At 38.9% G+C, this 23289-nt stretch overlaps 1 protein-coding gene across 1 annotated transcript; it reads right to left on the bottom strand.

The window, feature by feature from the left end:
- Positions 1–1416: 1416 nt before the first annotated feature.
- On the bottom strand, positions 1417–22535 carry LOC309569953 (uncharacterized protein; the record flags this gene model as incomplete). Its single annotated transcript, XM_082275946.1, has 6 exons — positions 1417–1493; positions 2157–2197; positions 9949–10065; positions 10341–10643; positions 16194–16529; positions 22502–22535. 6 exons carry the CDS (start codon positions 22533–22535, stop codon positions 1428–1430), a joined length of 897 nt encoding a protein of 298 aa, XP_082132072.1. The 3' UTR covers positions 1417–1427.
- Between the last annotated feature and the right edge of the window lie 754 nt (positions 22536–23289).

The following is a 23289-nucleotide window of genomic DNA, read 5'->3' as shown; positions in this document are numbered from 1 at the left end:
GGCAAAACTAAAGGCAGAAAGACCCACAAACAAAGAACAACTGAAGACAGCTGCAGTTAGAGCCTGGCAAAGCATCAGAAAGGAGGAAACCCAGTCTTTGGTAATGTCCATGGGTTCCAGACTTCAGGCAGTCATTGCCAGTGAAAGATTCTCAACAAAATGTAAAAGTAGAAAAAACACTAAGCACTAACCATACAACAGGATGCGGTACATGGAGAGTAGAAGATAAGGTGTGATAAAATTTGACTAGCAGCCAATTCTCTGTAGTGTCATCACATACATAAGAAAAAAAATGTAATAAATGAATCGGCGCTAATCTATCACAAATATGAGTCTCCTATAATATCAAGAATGCCAATAATAACACATATAAATAATGCATACAATGATAAAAATCAGTGCTCTTTTAGCCTCACCATTACCTTCTACTGGTATCCTCACGTTTTTTATCATTCTGCTTAATATATTTATTGGTGAACTTTTTTCTACTTTTATATCACTCGTGTGATTTTTATCATTGTATGCATTATTTATATGTGTTATTATTGGCATTCTTGATATTATATATATATATATATTATAGTAGACTCATACTTGTGATAGATTAGCGCTGATTCATTTATTACACTCAATCCTCCGCAATGGGATACAGCTTGCAAAAAAAAGACCAGGATTATAACCTTAACTTACTCTATCCAAAATAGAAAAAAAATATCCTACTATACCTTCTGAAAGAGACGACTTTAGTAATAGTTAGTTTATGCTCAGTAGCAACAGATTAAAAGTCTTGTAAGCCAAATATACTCAAATACTTTGGCCACCGAATGGGAAGTGAGGACTCATTTAAAAAGCTACTGATGCTGGGAAACATGGAAGAAAAAAGGAGAAGAGGATGACAGAAAACAAGATGGATGTTATCGAAACAATAAACATAAAGTTAAGCAAGCTCCAGGAGGCAGTGGAGGACAGAAAAGCCTGGCGCGCTGTGATCCATGAAGAGTCGGACACAACTAAATGACTAAACAACAACAACAAAGTGTAGATACAAGATAAAACAGAATATGTGAAAACTGTCCCTTAAAGTCCCTGATTCTGTCGATTTGTCAGTGCAATTGTACTTGGAGTTCAATACTGAACAAGTGTATTTTAAATTGTCTCCTAACATGCAGATTAAATTTGGTTCCAATGTTTTTTTTGTTTTAATTTATTTTTTTATTTATGTTTAACATTTGAAATGTAAAAAGTTTTTACATTTTAACTTTGGCATAATCAAAAAACAAAGGCTTATTATATAGTAAGGTGCAATGATGATATGCAAAGTGCACATACAGCAAACAAAATCCTTCCATTTTCTTGAGAAAGCCCTTTTTGCAATGCTTGTTAATTGCAAAACTGAGCACTGTTCACACTGAAGATGCAAAATTGTGCTATCTCTGCCGCTTTCTCCCTGGAGTGAGACGACTCATATCCAAATGTGCATACACAATCCCATCCTAAAAAAACAAGACAAATGAAAAACAAAAAAATGATTACTGGTTAGTGTTCAACTGATGAGTTTTTACTAAATTAATTTTACACTGCCTTGTGTTTAAAATAATGTAATTCATATGTATTGTGCACACAGATGCTATGGAATATCTGGCATAAATCGGGTGCATGTTTCCATACCTGGGGGAGTCAACTGCAGCGTAGCAAAGAATGGCTGTACACAGGTATAAGTCATGCTTTCATAAACTCACACAACACAACACAACTCATTCAAGAGCGTAAATTATAAAATGTGCAAAAGCCATAACTGTTTGTTACTGCTCAGCTGTAAAACCCAACTCCAGAGAAACTTTTCAATTTTTGGCTACAATGGAGAAGGAAGCTTTTGTAAGGTTTTTGTTTAAAGAAAAGTTCCATTGTACAAAAAAACTGACAGAGGGTCCAGCCTCTGTCCACTTAAAAAATTAGCTTTTATTTTTTGACCCCCACTGGAAATATTACCAGCACACCGTGTATTTAGACACTGGAGGGTGCCATGCACATATGAAGAGTTTAGGTTTGGAATTCAGTCTATATAAGATATCACTAATTCTAGCATTTTAGTATAAAAATATGATGTCAGCTGGTCAAGTATTTTAAAATGCATTCACATGCAAATAAGATTTTACCAAATCTCTGTCTTGGTGCTTGACATCTTGAGCTTTTTTATCTGAAATATAAAAATATATTTTGTTTATTTTTCAACAAGAAAAAGTAAGCAAAAAGTATGGAAATAGGAGACCGAATAATGTCATCAAGAATACTGTCTCCATAAACTTTGCAAAAATTGTATATTTTTGGAAAATTGTGTGCTGTTCAAATATAATTTATTAATTCATATCATGGATAAAAACAGCAAACTATACTCATAAAAAAACCCAAAATATACAATGCCTTATCATAAACCTGCAACATGTTTTGTGACATTCTGCTTCTCCAGGCCAGGATTTCGAATATACACTATATTACCAAAGGTATTGAGAGGCCTGCCTTTACACGCACATGAACTTTAATGTCATCCCAGCCTTAGTCCATAGGGTTTAGGAGTGTGTCTATGAGAATGTTTGACCATTCTTCCAGAAGAGTATTTGTGAGGTCAGGCACTCATGTTGGATGAGAAGGTCTGGCTCACAGTTACATAGTAGGTGAGGTTGAATAAAGACAATAGTCCATCCAGTTCAACCTGTGTAGGTGTGTGTGGCTGTAATCATCTCACATAGCCCTTAATGTCCTGATCCTTGAGATGTAAGTCTAAGAGTCTTTTGAAAGCCACCATACTACCCGCAGAAACCACCTCTTGTGGTAGACAATTCCACAATCTTGTAGCCCTAACAGTAAAGAACCCTCCTCGTTGCCTGAGGTTAACACGCTTCTTCTCTAATTGCATTGTATGTCCTCGAGTCCTCATGCAATCCCTTTGAATGAACAGCTTTTTTTCTAAGCTGAGATCCCCATTAAGATATTTATAAATTGCTATCATGTCCCCCCTCAGACGTCTCTTCTCCAGGGAGAATAAATCGAGCGATTGCAGCCGCTCTTCATAGTTAAGGTCCTCCAACCCCCTAATCAGTTTAGTTGCCCTTCTCTGGACTCTCTCCAGTTCCAACACATCCCTCCTGAGGACTGGCGACCAGAACTGGACAGAATACTCCAGATGCGGTCGGACCAGAGTTTTATAAAGTGGAAGGATTATAGTCTTATCTCTGGAATACACCCCTTTCTTTATGCATGCTAATAATCTGATGGCTTTGGCAGCTGCTGCTTGACATTGCATGCTGTTGCCTAATCTATCATCAACCAAGACTCCCAGATCCTTCTCCATTTTTGATTCCCCCAAGGGTTCCCCTCCTAACGTGTATTGTGTTTTTATGTTTTTAGTCCCCAAGTGCAAAACCTTACACTTCTCCACATTAAACCTCATTTGCCATGTCGTTGCCCACTCCGTTATTTTGTCCAAGTCATTCTGTAGGATATCTGCTTCATGCTGTGCAGTTATTTCCCTGGCCAATTTTGTGTCATCTGCAAAAAATGATAACGAACTACTGATCCCGTCCTCAATGCTGTTTATGAATAAATTGAACAAGGTTGGTCCCAGGACTCAGCCCAGGGGCACCCCGCTTACTACCTCAGACCAGTCTGAGTATGCGCTGTTTATTACCACCCTTTGGAAACGCCCTTTTAGCCAGTTCCGTATCCAAGAGCAAACCCTGCTGTCGATACCTGCAGACCTTATTTTATAAATTAAGCGCTTGTGGGGAACTGTATCAAACGCCTTAGCGAAATCCAAGTACACCACATCCACTGGTCTGCCCCTATCCAGCTCACAGCTCACCTCCTCGTAGAATGCTAAGAGATTGGTTGGACAACAACGCCCATTTGTAAAACCGTGCTGATTACTGCTGATGATGTTGTTGTCTTTAGCATACTCTACGATATAGTCCCTTATCATCCCCTCCAGAAGTTTACATATTATTGATGTCAAACTGACAGGCCTATAATTTCCCGGGATATGCCTCTGGCCCTTTTTGAATATTGGTATCACGTTAGCTTTCCTCCAATCCCCTGGTACATCTCCTGTCCTAATTCTGTCAGCAAAGATCAGGAACAGTAGTCTAGATATAACCTTACTGAGTTCCTTGAGTACTCTCGAATGTACGCCATCCGGGCCTGGTGATTTGTTTGTGTTAAGTTTATCCAGCCTTTCCCTGATTTCACCCTCTGTTAGCCATAGTAGCAAGTCCTGTCTATTACTATTAACCATACAGTCATGGTCAGTGTACCCCTTCTTTTCCTGTGTAAAAACTGACTAGAAAAAAGCATTCAGCACGGTTGCTTTTTTAGTGTCCTCTGTAACCATCCTCCCATCATCGTTAATTATGTGTGCAATATGCTCTGCCCTAGTTTTTTTGCTGTTGATATATTTAAAGAATTTCTTTGGTTTTTTTTTTGCTATCCTCCGCTATTTGTCTCTCAAAGTTGATTTTAGCCATCTTGATTTCTTGTTTACTTTTCTTATTTGCCTCCTTGTATTGCTCGAAAGCCGATACTGTGCCCTCTGATTTATATTTCTTGAAGGCCAATTTTTTTCCCCTAATAAGTTTTTTAACGCTACGGTTTAGCCAGCCAGGTTTGGCTTTGTCTCTTCTAAATTTATTTCCCATAGGAATGCACTGCAAGATGCATTTGCTTAATATGTTCCTAAAGCATTCCCATTTTTTCCACAGTCTCCGCTCTAATTCATCCCAAAGGTGTTCTATATGGTTGAGGTCAGCCACCACAGGAATGTGCAGGCCAGTACAGTTCCCCCACCCCAAACTCGCTGATCCATGTCTTCATGGACCTTTCTTTGTGCACTGGTGCGCAGACATGTGCACTGGTGCGCAAATAGGAACAGGAAGGGCCCATCTATAAACTGTTCCTACAAAGTTGGCAGCATGTAATTGTCCAAAATAGTGTCTTAAGAGTTCCCTTCACTGGAACTGAGAGGCCAAACCCAATCCCTGAAAAACAGCCCCACACCATAATCCCCTCTCCATTTTTTGGAGAGGTGGCCCAATTCTCTTAGGAATATAGTGTGGGTGTCCATATTCTATATTCCATATTTCATTATATGTGGGAACCCCCCCCCCCCATTTGGGCCATGTGCAGTGAACACCCTGCACACGAGGATGATACGCCACTGGATATTTGGCTTTTTATGAGTGTAGTTTGCATGTCTTATAGATGATTTATTCATTTGTATATTTTTGCATACATTTGTCTTAGAAATATATAATTCTTAATGATATATCTGCAAAGTTTTTGGACAAAAGTGCATGATTTGCAAAGCCAGCCAATTCAAGCCATCTGCTCACAACCCCTGGTGGTGAATTTGAACCTCTGCCCTACTGGAAAGCTTTATACCAATATCAACCGAACAGAGTTTTAAAATAGTTCATAAAATCCTATAATTGTTTTTTGCTCTACAAAGTTAGAGGTTTTTTTTTAATTTATATTTTCCAATAGATTTAATATTAAAAAAATATATATATTTAAATACATCTAAAGAGCCAGTCTATCAGTCCAAATGATTTAGTAAGGGGCAGCTTGGTGAAAGTACCCTATGGCTTAAACAAAAGCAGAGAAGTGCCTCTAAGTGCAGTAAGGGGGGGTATTTTAATAAGCCCCACAACAGGGCTACTTACAATAGGTAAGTGAAAAACAGGCACATCAATGAGTGTAGGTCTGGAATGCCAGTTGGAACGGGGTGCTGGAGCTGCTGGTACTGCCAGGGGGAATGTGACAAGAGTCCCGAGAGGAGGAGAATGCTGGCCAAAGTCCTTCCTGAAGCAAGTGGAGCTCAGCCAGGAGCAGGGTAACGCGGGCAGGGTTCTGGACCAAAAAAGAAACGCATTTCAGAGCATGCGCTGTACCACATAGGGGCATGCAAGCTCCCTTTTCAAGAAAATTTCAACACCTAATGATGTGACACCAGCCAGAAGTTTCCTGCCAGCTCATGGAGAGAACTGAGCAAGGCATGTACATAAGAATTAAAAACAGTGGTAAATCTTTACCATGTAACACGTATAAATATACAGTATAATATACATTATATACAGTATAATAAATGATAAAATATATATTAGATAGACATATATGAAGGATAATACAAAGAGATTATTACTTAAAGCGCAGTTAAAACCCTTGCCCTAAAAGTGCTTATAGATAATACTGAGGTTTTCATAAAACCAGATGATTGGGGGGGGGGGGGGGGTATCGTCCTCCAGGAGAGATCCAATTGCCATACAGAAGCACTTTGATTACTATCAGATACTCATACCAACCTAAGGGCAAAAGCTGAACAACTGGTCTCCTCAGCTTTGACTGATGGAGTGATTGATAAATAGGAGGCCTCCTTTCTCCATAAGGAATTTTCAAAAACACCCTACTTTTACCATCTGCCCAAAGTACATACACATCAAACCAACCCTCCAGTTGGGACCCATAGTTGCCGCTATAGATAGAATTGCTAGGTTTTTTTTTCTCAGTATATTGATGCCTTTCTCCAACCGCTAGCACAAGAACAACACTCATATATTAGGGATGGGGCCCAACCCCCTGAAACTCCTTAGACCATATTCCTGGGAGAGCCATTACCTTTGGGTTTCTCTGGACATGAATTCCTTATACACGTCTATCCCCCATCAGGTCGGCCTTACTGCCATACAACACTTTTTGTTTCAAGACTTCCAGTTACATCTAGCACAGGCCACATTTGTCCTGGACGCCACATCCTTTTGTCTGACACACAATTACTTCACCTTTGATGATGATTACTACCTGCATATTTAAGGCACTGCTATGGGTGCAAATTTTGCACCCTCCTATGCCAACTTGACCATGGCTTTTTGGGAGGAAAAACACATCTGGCATAATAACCCCTTTGCTGTCAATATTGTTTTTTTATGGTTGCTCTATAAATGACTTTCTTATCCTCTGGGGTGGTACTTCATCCCATGTGGAGGATTTTGTCAGATACTGCAACAACAACCTCCTAGGCCTTTCCTTTATGGCTTTTCATAACAACCATTCTTTAGCCTTTTTAGACCTAGGACGTTACCATATGGGCTCCACTATTGAGGCTAAAAATTATACAAAACCGACTGCTGGCAATTCTTTTTTGCACTACATTAGCTGCCAAGCTGCCACCACCCTAGATGGATTAGTAGCATCCCGAAGGGACAGTTCTGCAGGCTAAGACACAATTGCATTAATGATTATGATTATGTGACACAAAGTGACCTTCTTATACAAAAAATTTCAGAAAAAGGGTATCCTGATGATTTGGTAGAAATAGCATACCATACATACCTACATGGCATTGGCAAACCACCCAAAACCGTTATTCAAGAAAACAGTCAGTCAGTTAGATTTATCACACATTTCCATAACCAACACCGTAGGATGGAATCCATCATCAATAGACATTGGGCTATTCTCTTACAAGATCCATACTTACAGGATATCATTGAGGCTAAGCAAAAGATTACCTATAGAAGAGCACCTAACATAAAAAACAAAATAGCGCCCAGTAAATTAAAACCCATGTCTTCTGTTCGCCCCACAGACCAACTTTGTTTGATTCCCCTTATCAATGCCGCAAACCATTGTGCAAAACCTGCAAATTTTTACTCTTGTTCTTCGGATTATTTCATATATTGTTTATCCTGTCACTGTGGCCTCTAAGTGGGTCGCACTATCCGCCCTTTTCGGAAAAAATTTGGCGAACATTGGTGCTTTATTGAGGAGGGGAAGGATAAACATAGTGTACATTGTCACTTTCAGGAATATCATGATCAGTCTACGGAGTGTCTGCAAGTGTGGATCATTGAAGCTATGCCCAGGGCTCTCGCCAAAGCAGAGCATTTCCAGCAGCTCTGCCAACGGGAGACCTACTGGATATTTGTCCTTGACACCCTCTTGTCTGGGGGCCTCAATGAGGAATTGGATGTCAGTACTATCCTATAACATAGTCCATGTTCTCTCTTCTCCCTCCTGTTTTTGCCCCTCTGCTCTGTTGTTCATCACACTTATACCCTCAGATTGTATGTACGTGGGGACACCATCACGTCTCCCCACATGTATGGAATCTACATAGGATACGGTCATGGGTATTACCTTAGCTTTATTATGTATTTAACTCCTTTGAAGCAATAATTAATAGTTGGTCCAATTATTTATAAATAATCCCTATCCATTGGGGGGCTAGTTCTATCCCCAGAACACCCCATATATTTTTATATATTTACATATAATCTTTCCCTTACCCACCCTGGTCAAACCCCCATTTCCCTTTCCTTTATAAAGGTCCAGTTTTATGTTTGTATCTTCTTACCCCACAAAATGTCTATTAAGTTATTATCTCTTAATATATACATATCTAATAAATCTTTTATCATTTATTATATATTTATATGTGTTAAATGATAAGGATTTACGAGTGTTTTTAATTCTTATGTACATACCTTGCTCAGTTCTCTCCACTAGCTGGCAGGAAAGTTCTGGCTGGCTGGTGTCACATCATTAGGTGTTGAAATTTGCTTGAAAAGGGAATGCGCATGCACCAAGTGGTACATCACATGCACCAAAATGCGTTGCATTCTGGTCCTGAGCTCTACCCACTTCATCCTGCTCCTGGCTGTGTTCCACGCTCCCATCCACCTGCTTCAGGAAGGACTTTGGCCAGCATATTCCTCCATTCAGGGACTCCTGTCACATTCCACCTGGCGGTACCAGCACCTCCAACTGGCATTCCTGGACCTACACTCATTGATGTGCCTGTTTTTTACCTACCTGTTGTAAGTAGCCCTGTTGTGGGATTTATTAAAATACACCATCTTACTGCACTTCGAGGCACTTCTCTGCTTTTGTTTTTGTCTGTATATACCCAGAGTTTGCTAAAATCCACCAAGAAGCCTGCCCCAGTGCCTTGGACATTTTTGGACTTACTATGGACTTACGTATACCTTATAACTACATTTCTTGCATATTAGGTATTATGACCATGCCTCTGTGCCTATAACCTCCTTTTTTTTTTTGTTTGTACCCTATGGCTTATCTGGTGGTTTAAGTCCCCATCATCTACTGCTGTAGAGCTGGAAAACACAAAGGTGTGGGGGGCAGGAGGGGGACAATGAAAACTCCAAAGTGGACAGGAACAGGGTCAGAAATTCTGTTAGAGATATCTCCTTGTGAAGTATGCAAGACATATATAAAGTCAAGGGTTCCCTCAGTAGGCCAGGCTCCTCCTATAACTAATGGATCTTTGCTGGGTGAACTGACACATTGTGATAAATGCTGCTAAATAAAAGAGCATTTTCTTACACAATATTTTACTAATTAAAATCTACTGATAGAAGTCAAAGTGGATTTGCTGGCCATTCGTGAACCAAGTCCTTTTGAGAAAAAAAAGCAGTGAAATGTTTTGAAGATTGATAAGCAAACCCAGTTGCGTTTAATTTACTATCACAAGACAGCCTATGTAGATGAGTAAAAGTTTCCATAGATACACCTATCCTATGAAGTATCCTAATAAAGAATTATAGCACTTCCAATTTAGGGCAATGATTTCACACAAGGGACACCCTCTCCTTGGGGCATTGGCTTCCTTTTTAAACTTGCATATTCAAAATAGCCAGGTGAACTGGGAACTGAGTTTGCTGCTCAATTGAATCACTGCTTTTTAGTAAGCTCCAGCTTAGAGTGATCCAGGCAGATTCATGGCCAGATATGAATCAGGCAAATTAATTTGTTTATTCTCCAAAAACTGTGACATTGACTCTTTATCCTCTATTTATTCTATTCATCTTCTAAAATAAAAAATGTCTAATGTGAGCTTTTGCAGCTTCTCTTTGGAAATTCAGGACCCGAGTGATACTTTACCCATTTGCTTGTAGGCCCAAAATAGATGAACTGTGAGGACCAAAAGCAGAAGAAGACCTCCACCAAGAATAAAGCCCAGGTAACTTTTACATGTGGTAAAATCGTCTTTGGATTCATCTACAGGATAGTCACAAACATGTAAAACAAAATTTTGTCTATTAGAGTTGTGTAAAAGTTAGACATAGTGTAACATGTAAATGCAAATAAGGTTTCCTTGAACTTGGAGGTAAGAGTAATGAACAACTTACGCTTACCTCCCATTGTCATTCCATAGATAATTCATGGACTTCTCCTTAACATAGTAGTGCATAATGTATGTAAATGATTGAATTGTTTTCAGTTTAACTTACAAATAATTGGGAATGTATACCCTATAATTTGTATACTGTTACCTCTTTCTTTTATTGTCCAATGTATCTGGAAAGGGGAGGAACTGAGCCAGACTTCGCAGCTCACATCATCTCCATAGTCCCAGGTGTCATTGGATAGTGAGAGTTGGTTCTGAAAAGTCTTGTTTCCACCAGATTCCTCCACAGAGGTCATGATGCCCTTGTGATGTTTTCCAGAAACAGTCCAGGTGATGGGAACTTTATACAGAGAAGTACTGACTACACAAACCAGCTCTATGGTAGCCTTCAGAGGAGGAGATTTAATCAAAGTCAGGAGATGAATGGAGCTGTTCATTGCGGAATCATCTATAAATAAATAAGGTATGCAGTATATGTTGTCTAATCTCTGTGAAACACAAGCAGAATCCATACTTAAATAAATTGAACATTGTATTTCTGAGCATAGGACACTATAGTGCTTTAGCTACTGTTCTAGATAATGTAAGCAATGTGTTGTCTAAGTAAGATTAGGTTCAGAAATAACATTTTTTTCTACCTGTTATTACTGGGATCTGGCCAAATGAAATGCAAATGCATTTGCTGTACAAAAATTCCAGTAATACAAAATACCCATTAGTTGGCCTGATCATCAGCCCACATACTGGGGTGGGCTTTCTCGGAGCTAGACAACATGCATAATAGTCATTAAAGTGTTTCTAAAGTTAAAACCTTTTTTTACCCTAGTGCATTCTCTGCATTTACCACTTGCCTACTGGGCACTTAAACCCCCCTCCTGCCCAGGCTAATTTGCAGCTTTCAGCGCTGTTGCCCTTTAAATGATAATTGCGTGGTCATGCAACTCTGTACCCATATGAAATATTTATTATTTTTTCACACAAATAGAGCTTTCTTTTGGAGGTATTTAATCACCCCTGGGATTTCTATTTTTTGCCAAACCAAAAAAAAAAAAAACGAAAATTAAAAAAAAAGTTTATAATAAAAGTTTGCAAATGGGTCATTTTTCTCCTTCATTGAAGTGCTCTGATGAGGCTGCACTGATGGGCACTGATAGGCACTGATAGGCAGCAATGATAGGAACTGATAAGGTGGTACTTATGGGCACTGATGAGGCTGCACTGATAGGTGATACTGAAGGGCACTGATAGGTGGCACTGAAGAGCACTGATAGGCACTGGTATGGGACACTGATATGAGGCACTGATTGGCAGTAGGAATGATCGAACGGTTCGGGTCGACCATCAGTTCGACCCGAACATTGGGTGTTCGAAATTCGGCCGAATTCCGAACTTTTTGTGGTAAAAGTTTGGAATTCGGCCACCAGAACCGCCCAAAATGCAATGGGACAGGAACTGGGCTTTAAAAGCCCATGATTGGCCCAGAAACATCAGTAAAATTTGATTGGAGTGACTACGGGGTCCAGAGCCCAATGAGGAGTGAATACACCCCCTTCATACGCCTCCCAGTATATAACATAGCCCCGCCAAAACTCTAGCACTGTAATACAGGGGCTGTGGAAGAGAGTGGAAGCATTTGTGTTGCTCCAGTGTCATTTTGCAATTATTAGTGTGAGGAAAGGAATATGCAGTGTAGTTAGGGTACTATATACCACTATAGTTCAAAAATCTAGTTTTTGTAGGGATAGCTTTAAGTGTCAGGGTGACCGTAGTGTAGTTTAGGGTGAACTGACTCTGCCATGTCAGGGTGACCGTAGTGTAGTTAAGGGTGAACTGACGCTGTCATGTCAGGGTGACCGTAGTGTAGTTAAGGGTGAACTGATGCTGCCATGTCAGGGTGACCGAACTCTGCCATGTCAGGGTAACCCCACTATGCAGATTCTGGGTTAGGGGTATACATATATACATATATATATATATATATATATATATATATATATATATATATATATATATATATAAAAATGACAATTTTTAAGAACTTTTTTTGCCTGATTCATAGTCCCTGGGGCATGACCCAGAACCCTAGGCACTGTTTAGGGGCATGTATTGGGTTTTAGGGCTTCAAAATGATGTTATTTGATTCCAGAAGTTTGGGTCCCATTGATTTCAATGAGGTTCTGGAATCCAAACCGAACTTTTGGGAAATTCGGGTGTTCTGGTCGAACCGAACTTTTAAAAAGTTTGATCATCCCTAATTGGCAGCACTGATGGGCACTTATAGGTGGCACTGGTGGCATTGATAGGTGACACTGGTAGGTGACACTGGTGGTCACTGCTTAGCAGCAGTGGATCTGGAGTGTGTAGGAGTGTGATCCATTCACTCCAGACAGTAATCTGCTTTTTTTGTCGCCTCGAGGGGGTCAGCATGAGGAAAAAACAAAGCCGATTACCATCTCTGTTTACATCACGCGATCAGCTGTCATTGGCTGACAGCTGATCATGTGGTAAGGGGCTGGATTTTAGGGAATTTAGGCCAGCCCTGTAGCCATTTTTCGGCTAAAGTGTGGGCAGGAAGAGGTTAAGGTAAAAAGGTTTTGCCACTTGTTACCCCCCAAACACTTACCCGACTCCTGGAACTATCCTTTTCTGTGCCCAGCAGTAGTTTTTCTCTCTCCCTACATTTACAGGCACAGAGGCAGCAGCAGGAGCCATTGCTTCTGTCATTCAAAGCCTGTGAGGAAAGAACAGGGGGCGGGGCCAAGCAGCACTGTGTGTGTCACTAGGCACTGGGGAGCAAACCAGCAGGCACACCCCCATAGGAAGCAGGTTCCTATGGGGAAGGACTGAAGAGAGGAGAAGTCCAGAGTGCCGGTGAAGGACCCCAGAAGAGGAGGTTCAGGGCATTGCATAAAGCAGGGAAGTATAACATGTTTTTCATTTTAATAAAAAAAAAAAAAATGAAGCTTTACAACCACTTTAATAAAAGCCTACAGCCCCTTATTGCCAAAAATAAGCAGAGAATATTTATTAAAGTAGATCTAAACCTGCTATAAAATGACCATAACCATTTCCTATGGTCCTCCATCTCCTCACTTCTTCCCCAGGCCCAACTTTCCATAACAAAAAAAAAAAAAACTTGTAGCGTCAATGTCCTAACTTTATTGCACTGTTAAACAGGAATAGAGATTCCAGACTTCTGTTCTAGTCTTGTTATCCTCTCTGAACATTTTACTATTTGTCTTTGCACCATATTCTTTAGTTACATACATTACCATTCTGTTTCACCTATTGGAACCCCTGTTATATACTGTGAAGTGTAATGGATATTGATGCTACTCCTAAAGAAAGAAAATGCATAAAAGGTAGATCTAAAGCAAATTGCTAAAATCTCAAAAAAGTTTCAACATTGTCCTTTTTTTTATTCTGCAGATTTTTTTAATAATTATACCAGATCCTGCTGTTAGAGCCGGTTCACATTTGTGCGATGCGGGAACGCTGCGAATATGCAGCGTGATTCCCGCATCGCATCCGCATCTTTGGCAGTTCACACTGCCATATGCAATACGCAGGGGGTGTCAATTAAAAGTTAACGACACCCCACCACAGGCCAGCCTCGCCCAATACGCAAAGCTTTGGATAGATACGACCTTCCGAATGCACATGTCTTTCACCTGCTGCAATGTCATAGTTTCCTCCGGGACTCGCGCCAATGCGCGCTCAAGAGATTCCATGATCCCTTACTTGATCCGGTACTGGCTGATGGGACTTACAGCATCTCAGCACTCTATAAACCCTTTCAAAGGCTTGTTTTGTTCCGTCATGCTGGCGACACGACGGCTCAATGGGCCAGAGCCTTTCCGAGAGAGGACATGGTGACCAAACTTTATCAGGGATACCGCAGCGTTCTACGTTTAACTCCCAATGAGACATGGCGAGAAACGCAATTGAAGATCCTACACAGGGCCTACATCCCGTTCCTTCCCTGTAAGGATGATCCCAACGCCAGCAACTGCCCGTTTTGTGCGGAACACCGACCCACGTTACAACATAGATTTTGGGCTTGCACCTTCATATCCACCTTCTGGGACCAAGTGCTCTCCTTAATCGTACGAGTGACTCTTATTCATTTACCAAAGGACCCTCTTCTCCTCATTTTTGGCTATTGGGACAAACAACTCCAAATTTGGACTAGTCGCCCTGCTCCGTATCCCCGAGTATGGATACTCACATGCTTGCTGTTAGCACGCAGGGTCATCATGGGACATTGGATTTCTCAGCCGGGTCCATCCATCTCACAAGGTACATCTTGTGACTATGGACCATTTCAACACGGACTTTAACTCCAAGTCCTCCTATGATCGATTCTATGACAAATGGCAGGATTACCTGAAATCGCTACCCCGGGACGAGAGACCGACCCTGATTGCCTGCTCTTTCACCTATTCCTCCCCGGGTCGAGCCTCTACCCCCCCTTAATGCAGTGGACATGAAGGTGCTTGATCAACCCCCCCCCCACCCCCCTCCTCCCCATCTGTTGTTCCCTGTTATCCCCCCCATCTTCATTCTTGAAACATAGGATATTGTTGTGATACCTAGCTATGATCCATCCAACTAGGGTTCTAGTTTCTTTTGAATTGATTTACTGTTGGTATCTTTCACCTACTGTGCCAATTAGTAGCGCTGCATGTTAGTCTCGTGACCATTTACTAAATGTAAAAATGTGTTGCTCTTCTTTCTTCTGCATTCTTTATGTATCGCTCATTGGTTTTGAATAAAGTTTCATAAAAAAAAAAAAAAAAAAGTTAACTACACCCCCAGTTGAGATCGCATATCGCAGTGCGATCTGCAAGTTCGCACAGAATCGGATCGCACTAGTGTGAACCACTATGCAATCTGATTCTGCTGCGGATAAAAAAAAGCCTCATGTGCGAGTTTAGTGCGGATGCTCTGCAAATTCAGCCATACAAAGTGTATGGCTGAAATTTGCACCGCACATGAGATCGTATGTAATTTAGGAGCAGTGCGCTCCGAATTACATGCGGTCTCTGTGATCGCACTAATGTGAACCGGGGCTCAAGGTCCTTTTTCAAGCACTTCCTGTTATGGGGTGACAACAGCCCCCTAGTTGTAATTCTACTGGATGTTTTTACCTAGTCAAAGGTAACAACATACAGTTGGTCCCCCATTTTTTATGGCCAGTTGTGTGACCTATGTATACAACTTTTGAACATTTAAATAATAAAATAAATTTTTACATAGTTACATAGTAGTTGAGGTTGAATAAAGACAATAGTCCATCCAGTTCAACCTGTGTAGGCACGCATGGCCGTAATCATCTCTCATACCCCTTAATGTTCTGATCCTTGATCAAAATATTTTATTCTTGTTTTGGATGGTTGGTTGCCTACACAGTCCTATCCTCTAGGGGGAATTTGTCTATGTCTTACCTAGTCACATGAGCCCTTGGTGGAGACTACAAGTCTCCATGCTGATATAATGTACATTGCACAGGCCTTGCCCATCATTAGTGTCAGGAAGGCAAAAAAGGGATTAAAAAGTTCAAAACAGTGTTTTACAAAAGAAAAAAAAAAACATGACAACTTTTTAAATAACACAATGGGGTTGATGTATTACAGGTAAATGGGCTGTTTACTTTGTAAGGGAACTTGCACTTTGTTAGGGAACTTGCACTTTGCAAAGGCATTTTTCCAGAGCTTAGGGACTGTGGTGCAAAGAATACTTAATCACGTGCAAGGAAAAAAAAATGCATTTTTTGCTTGCACATGATTAGATGAGTTTTCTCTCATTCACTAAGCTCTGAGAACAATTTCCTTGCAAGGTGAACAGTCTATTTGCCTTTACTAAATCAACCCCAATGTTTTAGCATAAATGCCATCCAGGTTGTGTTTAGATAGATTCAAAGATAATTTAATCAGATGTCCCTGATAACAGCCAACGCCAGAAACATCAGAAAGAGTATCTTTGTATATAAACTTACCTCTTACAATTAGTTCTGTCCCATTACTAAATCGTAGCAGAGTCACAAAATGGAATGCACAGTAATAAACTCCAGAATCAATAATCTGTACATTATAAATCTCCAGGTTTGCCCTATAGGCAGAGTTTTTACATCCATATTTATGTTTATCATTATTCTCTTTACAGGCCTTCACCCTTATAGGTCTTTCTCTTAGATCGGAGCTCTTTTTGTACCAGGAAATTAGATTTCCTTCTTCTAAAGTTGAATTGGACGCACAGCTGATCACTGCGGTGGCACCAACCTTAGCTGGCACAATGTTCTGAGGATTATACAGAACCATCTGGGAGACAACCACTGGAAAAGAAGATGATTCAGGATTTAGCATGGAATATCCCCATTATGTAAATATATGACGGGTTCAGGTTTAGGTACAATTTTATGGAAAACTTTGAAGTTAAAGTTTTGAAAGCTACTATATAGTTAGAAGGTGTTATACATTGACGGTGTAGTTGTGATAAATATATAACACATTTAATAAAATGTATTTAAGCGGAAAATTCACGAGTGACATTTCTGGTGCTAAAATTCTGCTAAGTACATTTTTGGAAACTGAGAACTATTTTTTACTTCCAGTATATATTTTATGAAACAAAATCTGTCAACATATTAATGTTTCTGCATTACATTTTACTCCATGGGGTAAAACAAAAGCCCAAGTTACAATTCATAGTTAGCAAATACCTCAACGGTGATCTCAGCATAGAAAAAAAAATGATTCAGTCACAAGGAGTGTAAGAGGACATGAGGCCATACAATGCGATTAGAGGAGAAGTGATTTAACCTCAGGCTGCGCAAGGGTTTTTTTTACAGTAAGGTCAATAAGATTGTGGAACTCTCTTCCACAAATGGTGGTAACTGCAGGCAGTATGGCTAGTTTTAAAAGACTCTTGGACGTACATCTCTAAGATCAAAACATATAGGGGTATGGGAAATGAATATGTCCACACACACCTACACAGGTTGAACTGGATAGACTGTTGTCTTTATTCAACCTCAACTACTATGTAAAAAAAACAAATGCCCATCGGGTTTATACTTTATGTTCCCACTGTTGATTGTCCCTCCCTTATGTCTGGTAAAGCTGTTGTTAGTAGAACTGTAAATTTGAAGAACTCCATAAAAGATCCCTGGACAGCGGCATAAACTCAACAGGGTTCTAATATTTTCCCGCCCTATCAATAACTAATTAAAGAGTTTTGTCTGAACATATAATTTAACCTTTCACAAACTTTGTTTCAATCCAGAAGAGGCCAAAATAAAATAGCTATAATTTTATGTGTGATAGACCAAAGAACCTATATTTAAGTCAAGTCAATAATATTTTGCGTTTGTTACAAATATAGGTGTACGTTTAGTAAACTGAGAAGTTTTCTCTCAGTTCACTTCTCGGCAATTCTCAGAGAAAAATTATCAACTCTGGCACCCAGTTTAGGTGGTCGAGAACTTCAATTCCCAAAGGGTGATCAGAGGAGAATTTTTTTCTCTGAAAACGGCCGTGATCCCTGTATAACTGGGTGGACTGCCTGTAATCTCACGAGATTTTGTGAGATTACAGTGCCGCCAAGTTTTAAAAGTGAAACCAAAGTTTAAAAGCACTCGTAATGTTCCATAGAAGTCCGTGTGACGAAACATGTAAGGGCGTGAGCACGCATCCATCAGCTGTCACGCAGAGTCGGTGTGCGGGAGCTCTGGCTTTCCTTCATAGGCAGCGGTGAGTCTACCGGCACACGACGGGCTCCATATATTTTCTACATGCTACTATTTGTTTTTGAACATTGTGAGTGTATCTTTTATGGGGGATTGGGAATTCTAATAAAGCGTTGTTTTATGGAATTACACTATGGGTCTTCCCCCTTTCTTTTCCCATACATGATCTGAGATGTCTGGTGCAGTCTATGCTGAACGGAAGTCCTGATTATATATCAGATTTTGGTTAATCCGGAGAGGTATTACCGGGAATTCTTTTACCACATTGTGGAATACATCCCATATAAGGCGTCCCCTATGCCATCCTGTGGTGTCTGGTGCAGTCTATGCTGAACGGAAGTCCCGATTATATATCAGATTTTGGCTAATCCGGAGAGGTATTACCTGGAATCCGTTTACCACATTGTGGAATACATCCCATATAAGGCGTCCCTTTTGCCATCCTGTGGTGAGTTTTTACTACCTAGGGGGGCACTTACTTTGAGGTGTGGTGACGGTGGTCCACCTTAACAGGAAGCACCATTGGGTGTTCATGGGCTTGCACTCCAGGAACCCACTCAGTATATGAACTGTATCACCTAACATTTACGGACAATACTCACTTTGCATGGACATCATATACAGAGAATAATTGTTTTGATGTTTAATTTGATAACCTTATTTTTGAGGTATTATTTACATAAGATAATATAATTAGCGCTGCTAGTGTATATGAGCTTCCTCCGTTTCTCATTATACACCTTTTTGATATCATTTGATTTTTATAGCGGCTGCTTTGTTTTTAGAGTTTCTACTATATTAGCGCTGGGTTGAGTGGGTTTTTATATTCTTACTCCTATTATTTACTCGTAATGACATGTTCTGACACATGAAAACTTACTGAATATCTATCGATCTATACACACACACACACACATACACACATATACAGTATACATACATATATACATACAGTGTATATACATATGTACATACAGTATATATATATATATATATATATATATATATATATATACACCAGTACATACAGTGTGTATATATATATATATATATATATATATATATATATATATATATACACAACAGTACATACAGTATATATATATATATATATATATATATATATATATATATACCAGTACATACCGTATATATATGTATGTATATGTATATATAGTATATGTATATATATATATATATATATATATATATATATATATATATATATATATACATACATACCATATATACATATATATATATATTTTTTTTTTATTTTGAACCCCCTGGTGCTGATATATAGGAAGAAAGAAGTCTTCTTCCTCTGATCACACAGCTTCTCCCCCTGATTCTCCACCTCTGAGCTGGAGAATCTGGAATGGAGATATTTCAGAATAACGGCTGTGTGATCTTCAGATCTCACTTTTCTAAACTGGCCGTTTGTGACAGAAACGGTCATGTACTGTGATGAGAAGAGAAGAACATGTTCTCTGCTCCTCATCTCAGCAAACTAAACGGTAACTCATCAGAGATCAGTCGTGATCCTCAGGATCACAGCTTTTCTCTGCATATTAAAAGTACACCATAGAGTGGGGGTCCATTCACAAAGATTATCACTTTTTAAAATATCACTAGCATCTGCCTGGGGATATAGTAATAAGTCGCGAGATATAGTTTTTAAATTCAAAAATTGATTTCATGTAAAAAATACAGATTTCATACCTACATTATATAATTGTGTTGGTCAGTTGCACATTTTAAAAAGAAAATTATCCTGGGAAAAAATAAAAATTCTGTTCAAATAACTCATACATTTTAGTGATTGAATCCCATGAGGAATCATTTACTGTTACGGATCTAATCAAAGATTTTTCTTTGGTGAACTTAATTTTTTTTCAATCTTTAAGTATTAAATCATATTTAATGAGTTTGTTCTACAAGGGAACTTGTCATTTCTAAAACATTTTTGAGCATCCTTTAACTGTTTAATTTTCAAATTTTAATGCAATCTACCTTGTTAATAAAAAAGCCTTTTGGGAACAAAAAATGTGATTAGTTAAACAAAATTCCTTGTAGTGCATCTTCTCCTCTTCCTCTGTCTAATGTTCGATAGGTTCACTACCATTTACTAGGGCTGATGTGACAGAAAACAATTGGCCATTAGGTTCCAGAAAATGGCAAACATAGAAATGGTGATCAAATTTTAGTCTGATGTTCGGTAGGTTCACTATCATTCACCAGCAATGTGACAGAAAATAATTGGCCATTAGGTTCCAGAAAACGTAGAAATGGTGATCAAATTTCAGTATTTGTTTTGAATGTCCTTTCCCCTAAAAGTTTTATAACTTTTACTATAAAATAAAATAAACAGAAAAAATTGCCAATACAATGTTCATAAAGTGAAGGTGGCATTCACCAATCTTTAACCGCTTGCCGACTGTTCACAGTATATTTACTGCGGCAGTCAGCCCCTCACAGGCAGAGTGACGTAGGTCTACATCGCTCGCCTGTGAGGCTCTGGGGAGCGAGCGCGCGCCCGCGTAGGCGCGCTCCCGCTCCCGCGCAGTCACGGACCCCCCGCGCGTGTGACCAGCGGACCCGATGTCCGCCGGTCACTCAGCGATCGGCGAGGGAGAGGGAGAATGTCAGGCAGCTTGTGTAAACAAGCCACCTGTCATTCTCCTCGCTGTAAAGACACTGATCACTCGGATCTAGTATGTAGATCCGTTGATCAGTGTCCTTACAGCTCAAGCCACAGCCAATCACAGTAGAAAGCACGCCCCTAGGGACACACACAGCCCCTCCCTCCCAAATAAAGTTAACCCCTTCACTACCAGTGTATTTTTACAGTAACAGTGCATATATATAGCACTGATTACTGTAGAAATGTCACTGGTAACCCCAAAAGTGTCAAAAATGTCAGTCAAGGGTCCGATCTGTCCGCCCCAATGTCGCAGTACCGCAAAAAAAATCGCAGATCGCCGCCATTACACGTTAAAAAAAAAAAAAACACCAAAAATGACAGAAATCTTTCCCTTTGTTAGTAAACGCGATAACTTTTGCGCAAACCAATCAAAATACGCTTTTTGCGATTTTTTTTACCAAACATAGGTAGCATAAAACAAATTGGCCGAAAATTTTAAAAAATTTTGATTTGTACATTTTTTTTTGGGGGAATTTCATATAAAAAAATGTGAAAAATATTGTTATTTTTGCAAAATGTACGCTCTTTTTTTGTTTATAGCGCAAAAAGTAAAAATCGCACGGGTGATCAAATACCACCAAAAGAAAGCTCTGTTTGTGGGAAAAAAAGGACGCCAAATTTGTTTAGATACAGCGTCGCACGACTGCGCAATTGTCTGTTAAAGTCACTCAGTGCCGAATCGCAAAATACCCCCTGGTCGTTTAGCAGGAAAATCCTCCGGGGCTTAAGTGGTTAACTACAGGTTAATCAATCACTCTTTTTTAAATGCATACGCCTGGACAAAACCCCTACAATGTTTGGTAAATGTCACAGTCACTATTTTATAAATATATGCCAAGTAATTGAGAGGAAAATAAAATAAAAAATTGTGTCAAATAGAATCTTCCCCTAAATCTCACTTAAAAAGTAAAACAGTTTTGGCATGATGTATAGTCATGAAGTTCAATAAAAGATTGCGGTTTATGGAGTTAATGTTTTTAATTCTACTTATGTACACCAGATTCTGTGTTTAATAATTATGAATTTGTCGATATTAGTATATTGTATAATATGCATTGCTTTTGACTCTTTTAACCAACAAAAGTGTTCATTAGACATGGCTGAAATGAATTCTAAAATTACTAGATATTTATAATTTATTTGAAAGATAAAATTTACAATTTTCAAATCTTGTAGTATTCCAATATTTGCATGAGGAAATAAAAAAAAAAAGTGTGAAATAGAATCTTCCCTTAAAACTCACTTAAAAAGTAAAAACAGTGTCGGCATGATGTATAGTCATGAAGTTCAATAAAAAATTGCGGTTTATGGAGTTACTGTTTTATTTTACTTATGTACACCAGATTCTATGTTTATTCATTATTAATTTGTTGATATTAGTATATTGCATAATATGCATTGCTTTTGACCATTTTAACTTACAAAAGTGTTCATTAGACATGGCTGAAATTAATTCTAATATTACTAGATATTTATAATTTATTTGAAAGATAAAAGTTACAATTTTCAAATCTTGTAGTATTCCAATATTTGAACGAAAAAGTATTAAAAAAAAGTTTCACATACAGAACTCAGCACAATCTATACAGAAACGAAAACACAATTTTTACCAGTGATCAAACTTCCATGTTATATTTTGTCTTTTTTTTACATTCCAAATAGTTTTTCTTTTTTGTCATATGCTGGATTTTAACAAGACTATATGAATGTTATAAATATATGAACATTTTAGTTAATCAAATTAATTAGTCAAATTTAACAAGTTGGTCAAATTATTTGTTCTTCTGTTTATTTATTTGTTATAAATAACTCATTTTAATGTAGGCAAAACCATATTCTGAGAAAAGTTACTTACCTTCAGAGAACAGGAGAAAATTCAAAAGCTTCATGTTTGTTTGCTTGTGGGGTGGTATACTGATTTCTGGTTTATGCTGTTAATACATATTCTTGGAAAACCCTCCTCTTGTCAGACCCTACCTCTTTATGATGTGCACTGATGAAAACATATTGCTCTTTCTAGAAGCCGACTAAACAATTACAATATGAGTTTTGCAAATGTGGCATTATCAATGGAAACATTTCAGTGTATTAACTTCTTTTTTTTTTTTTTTGCTTCTTTTTGGCCTGTTAATTATACAGATGAAGGCAATTTCCAATGTCCGTTCTTTTAGTGCAAAAAAAAAAAAAAAAAAATACCTGTTGCTCCTGCTAGAATTCCAGTCCTTTCTGGTGTATTGTGCAGTCTGCAGTGTTATCTTTAACAGAAAGTGTAGTAGGACTACAGAACACTCCCAACCATGTTACGGACGTGAGAGGAGAGGAATCTGCGAGAGGCTCAGTGTGCAGTGAAATCAGAGAAAGCAATTTCAGTGTGGAATAAAAGCCTGTATAACTGTGCAAGGCTGAAGGTGAGGTCGATGTTCAGCTTTAACCACCTCAATATTGGACACTTCCCCCCCCCCCCTTCTAACCGGGCCAATGTTCAGCTTTTAGCACTGTCACACTTTGAATGACAACTACTCAGTCATGTAACACTGTACCAAACAACAGATTTTTTTTGAGACAGATAGAGCTTTCTTTTGGTAGTTTTTGATTTTTTTTGCAATATAAGTGAAAAAAGCCAGAAGATTTTGAAAAAAACAA

Source organism: Pelophylax lessonae (genome assembly GCF_965119305.1).
Source record: "Pelophylax lessonae genome assembly, chromosome: 13".
NCBI lineage: Eukaryota > Metazoa > Chordata > Amphibia > Anura > Ranidae > Pelophylax > Pelophylax lessonae.
Note: the sequence above shows the minus strand (reverse complement) of the source record. Positions and strands in the feature narration are given on the sequence as shown.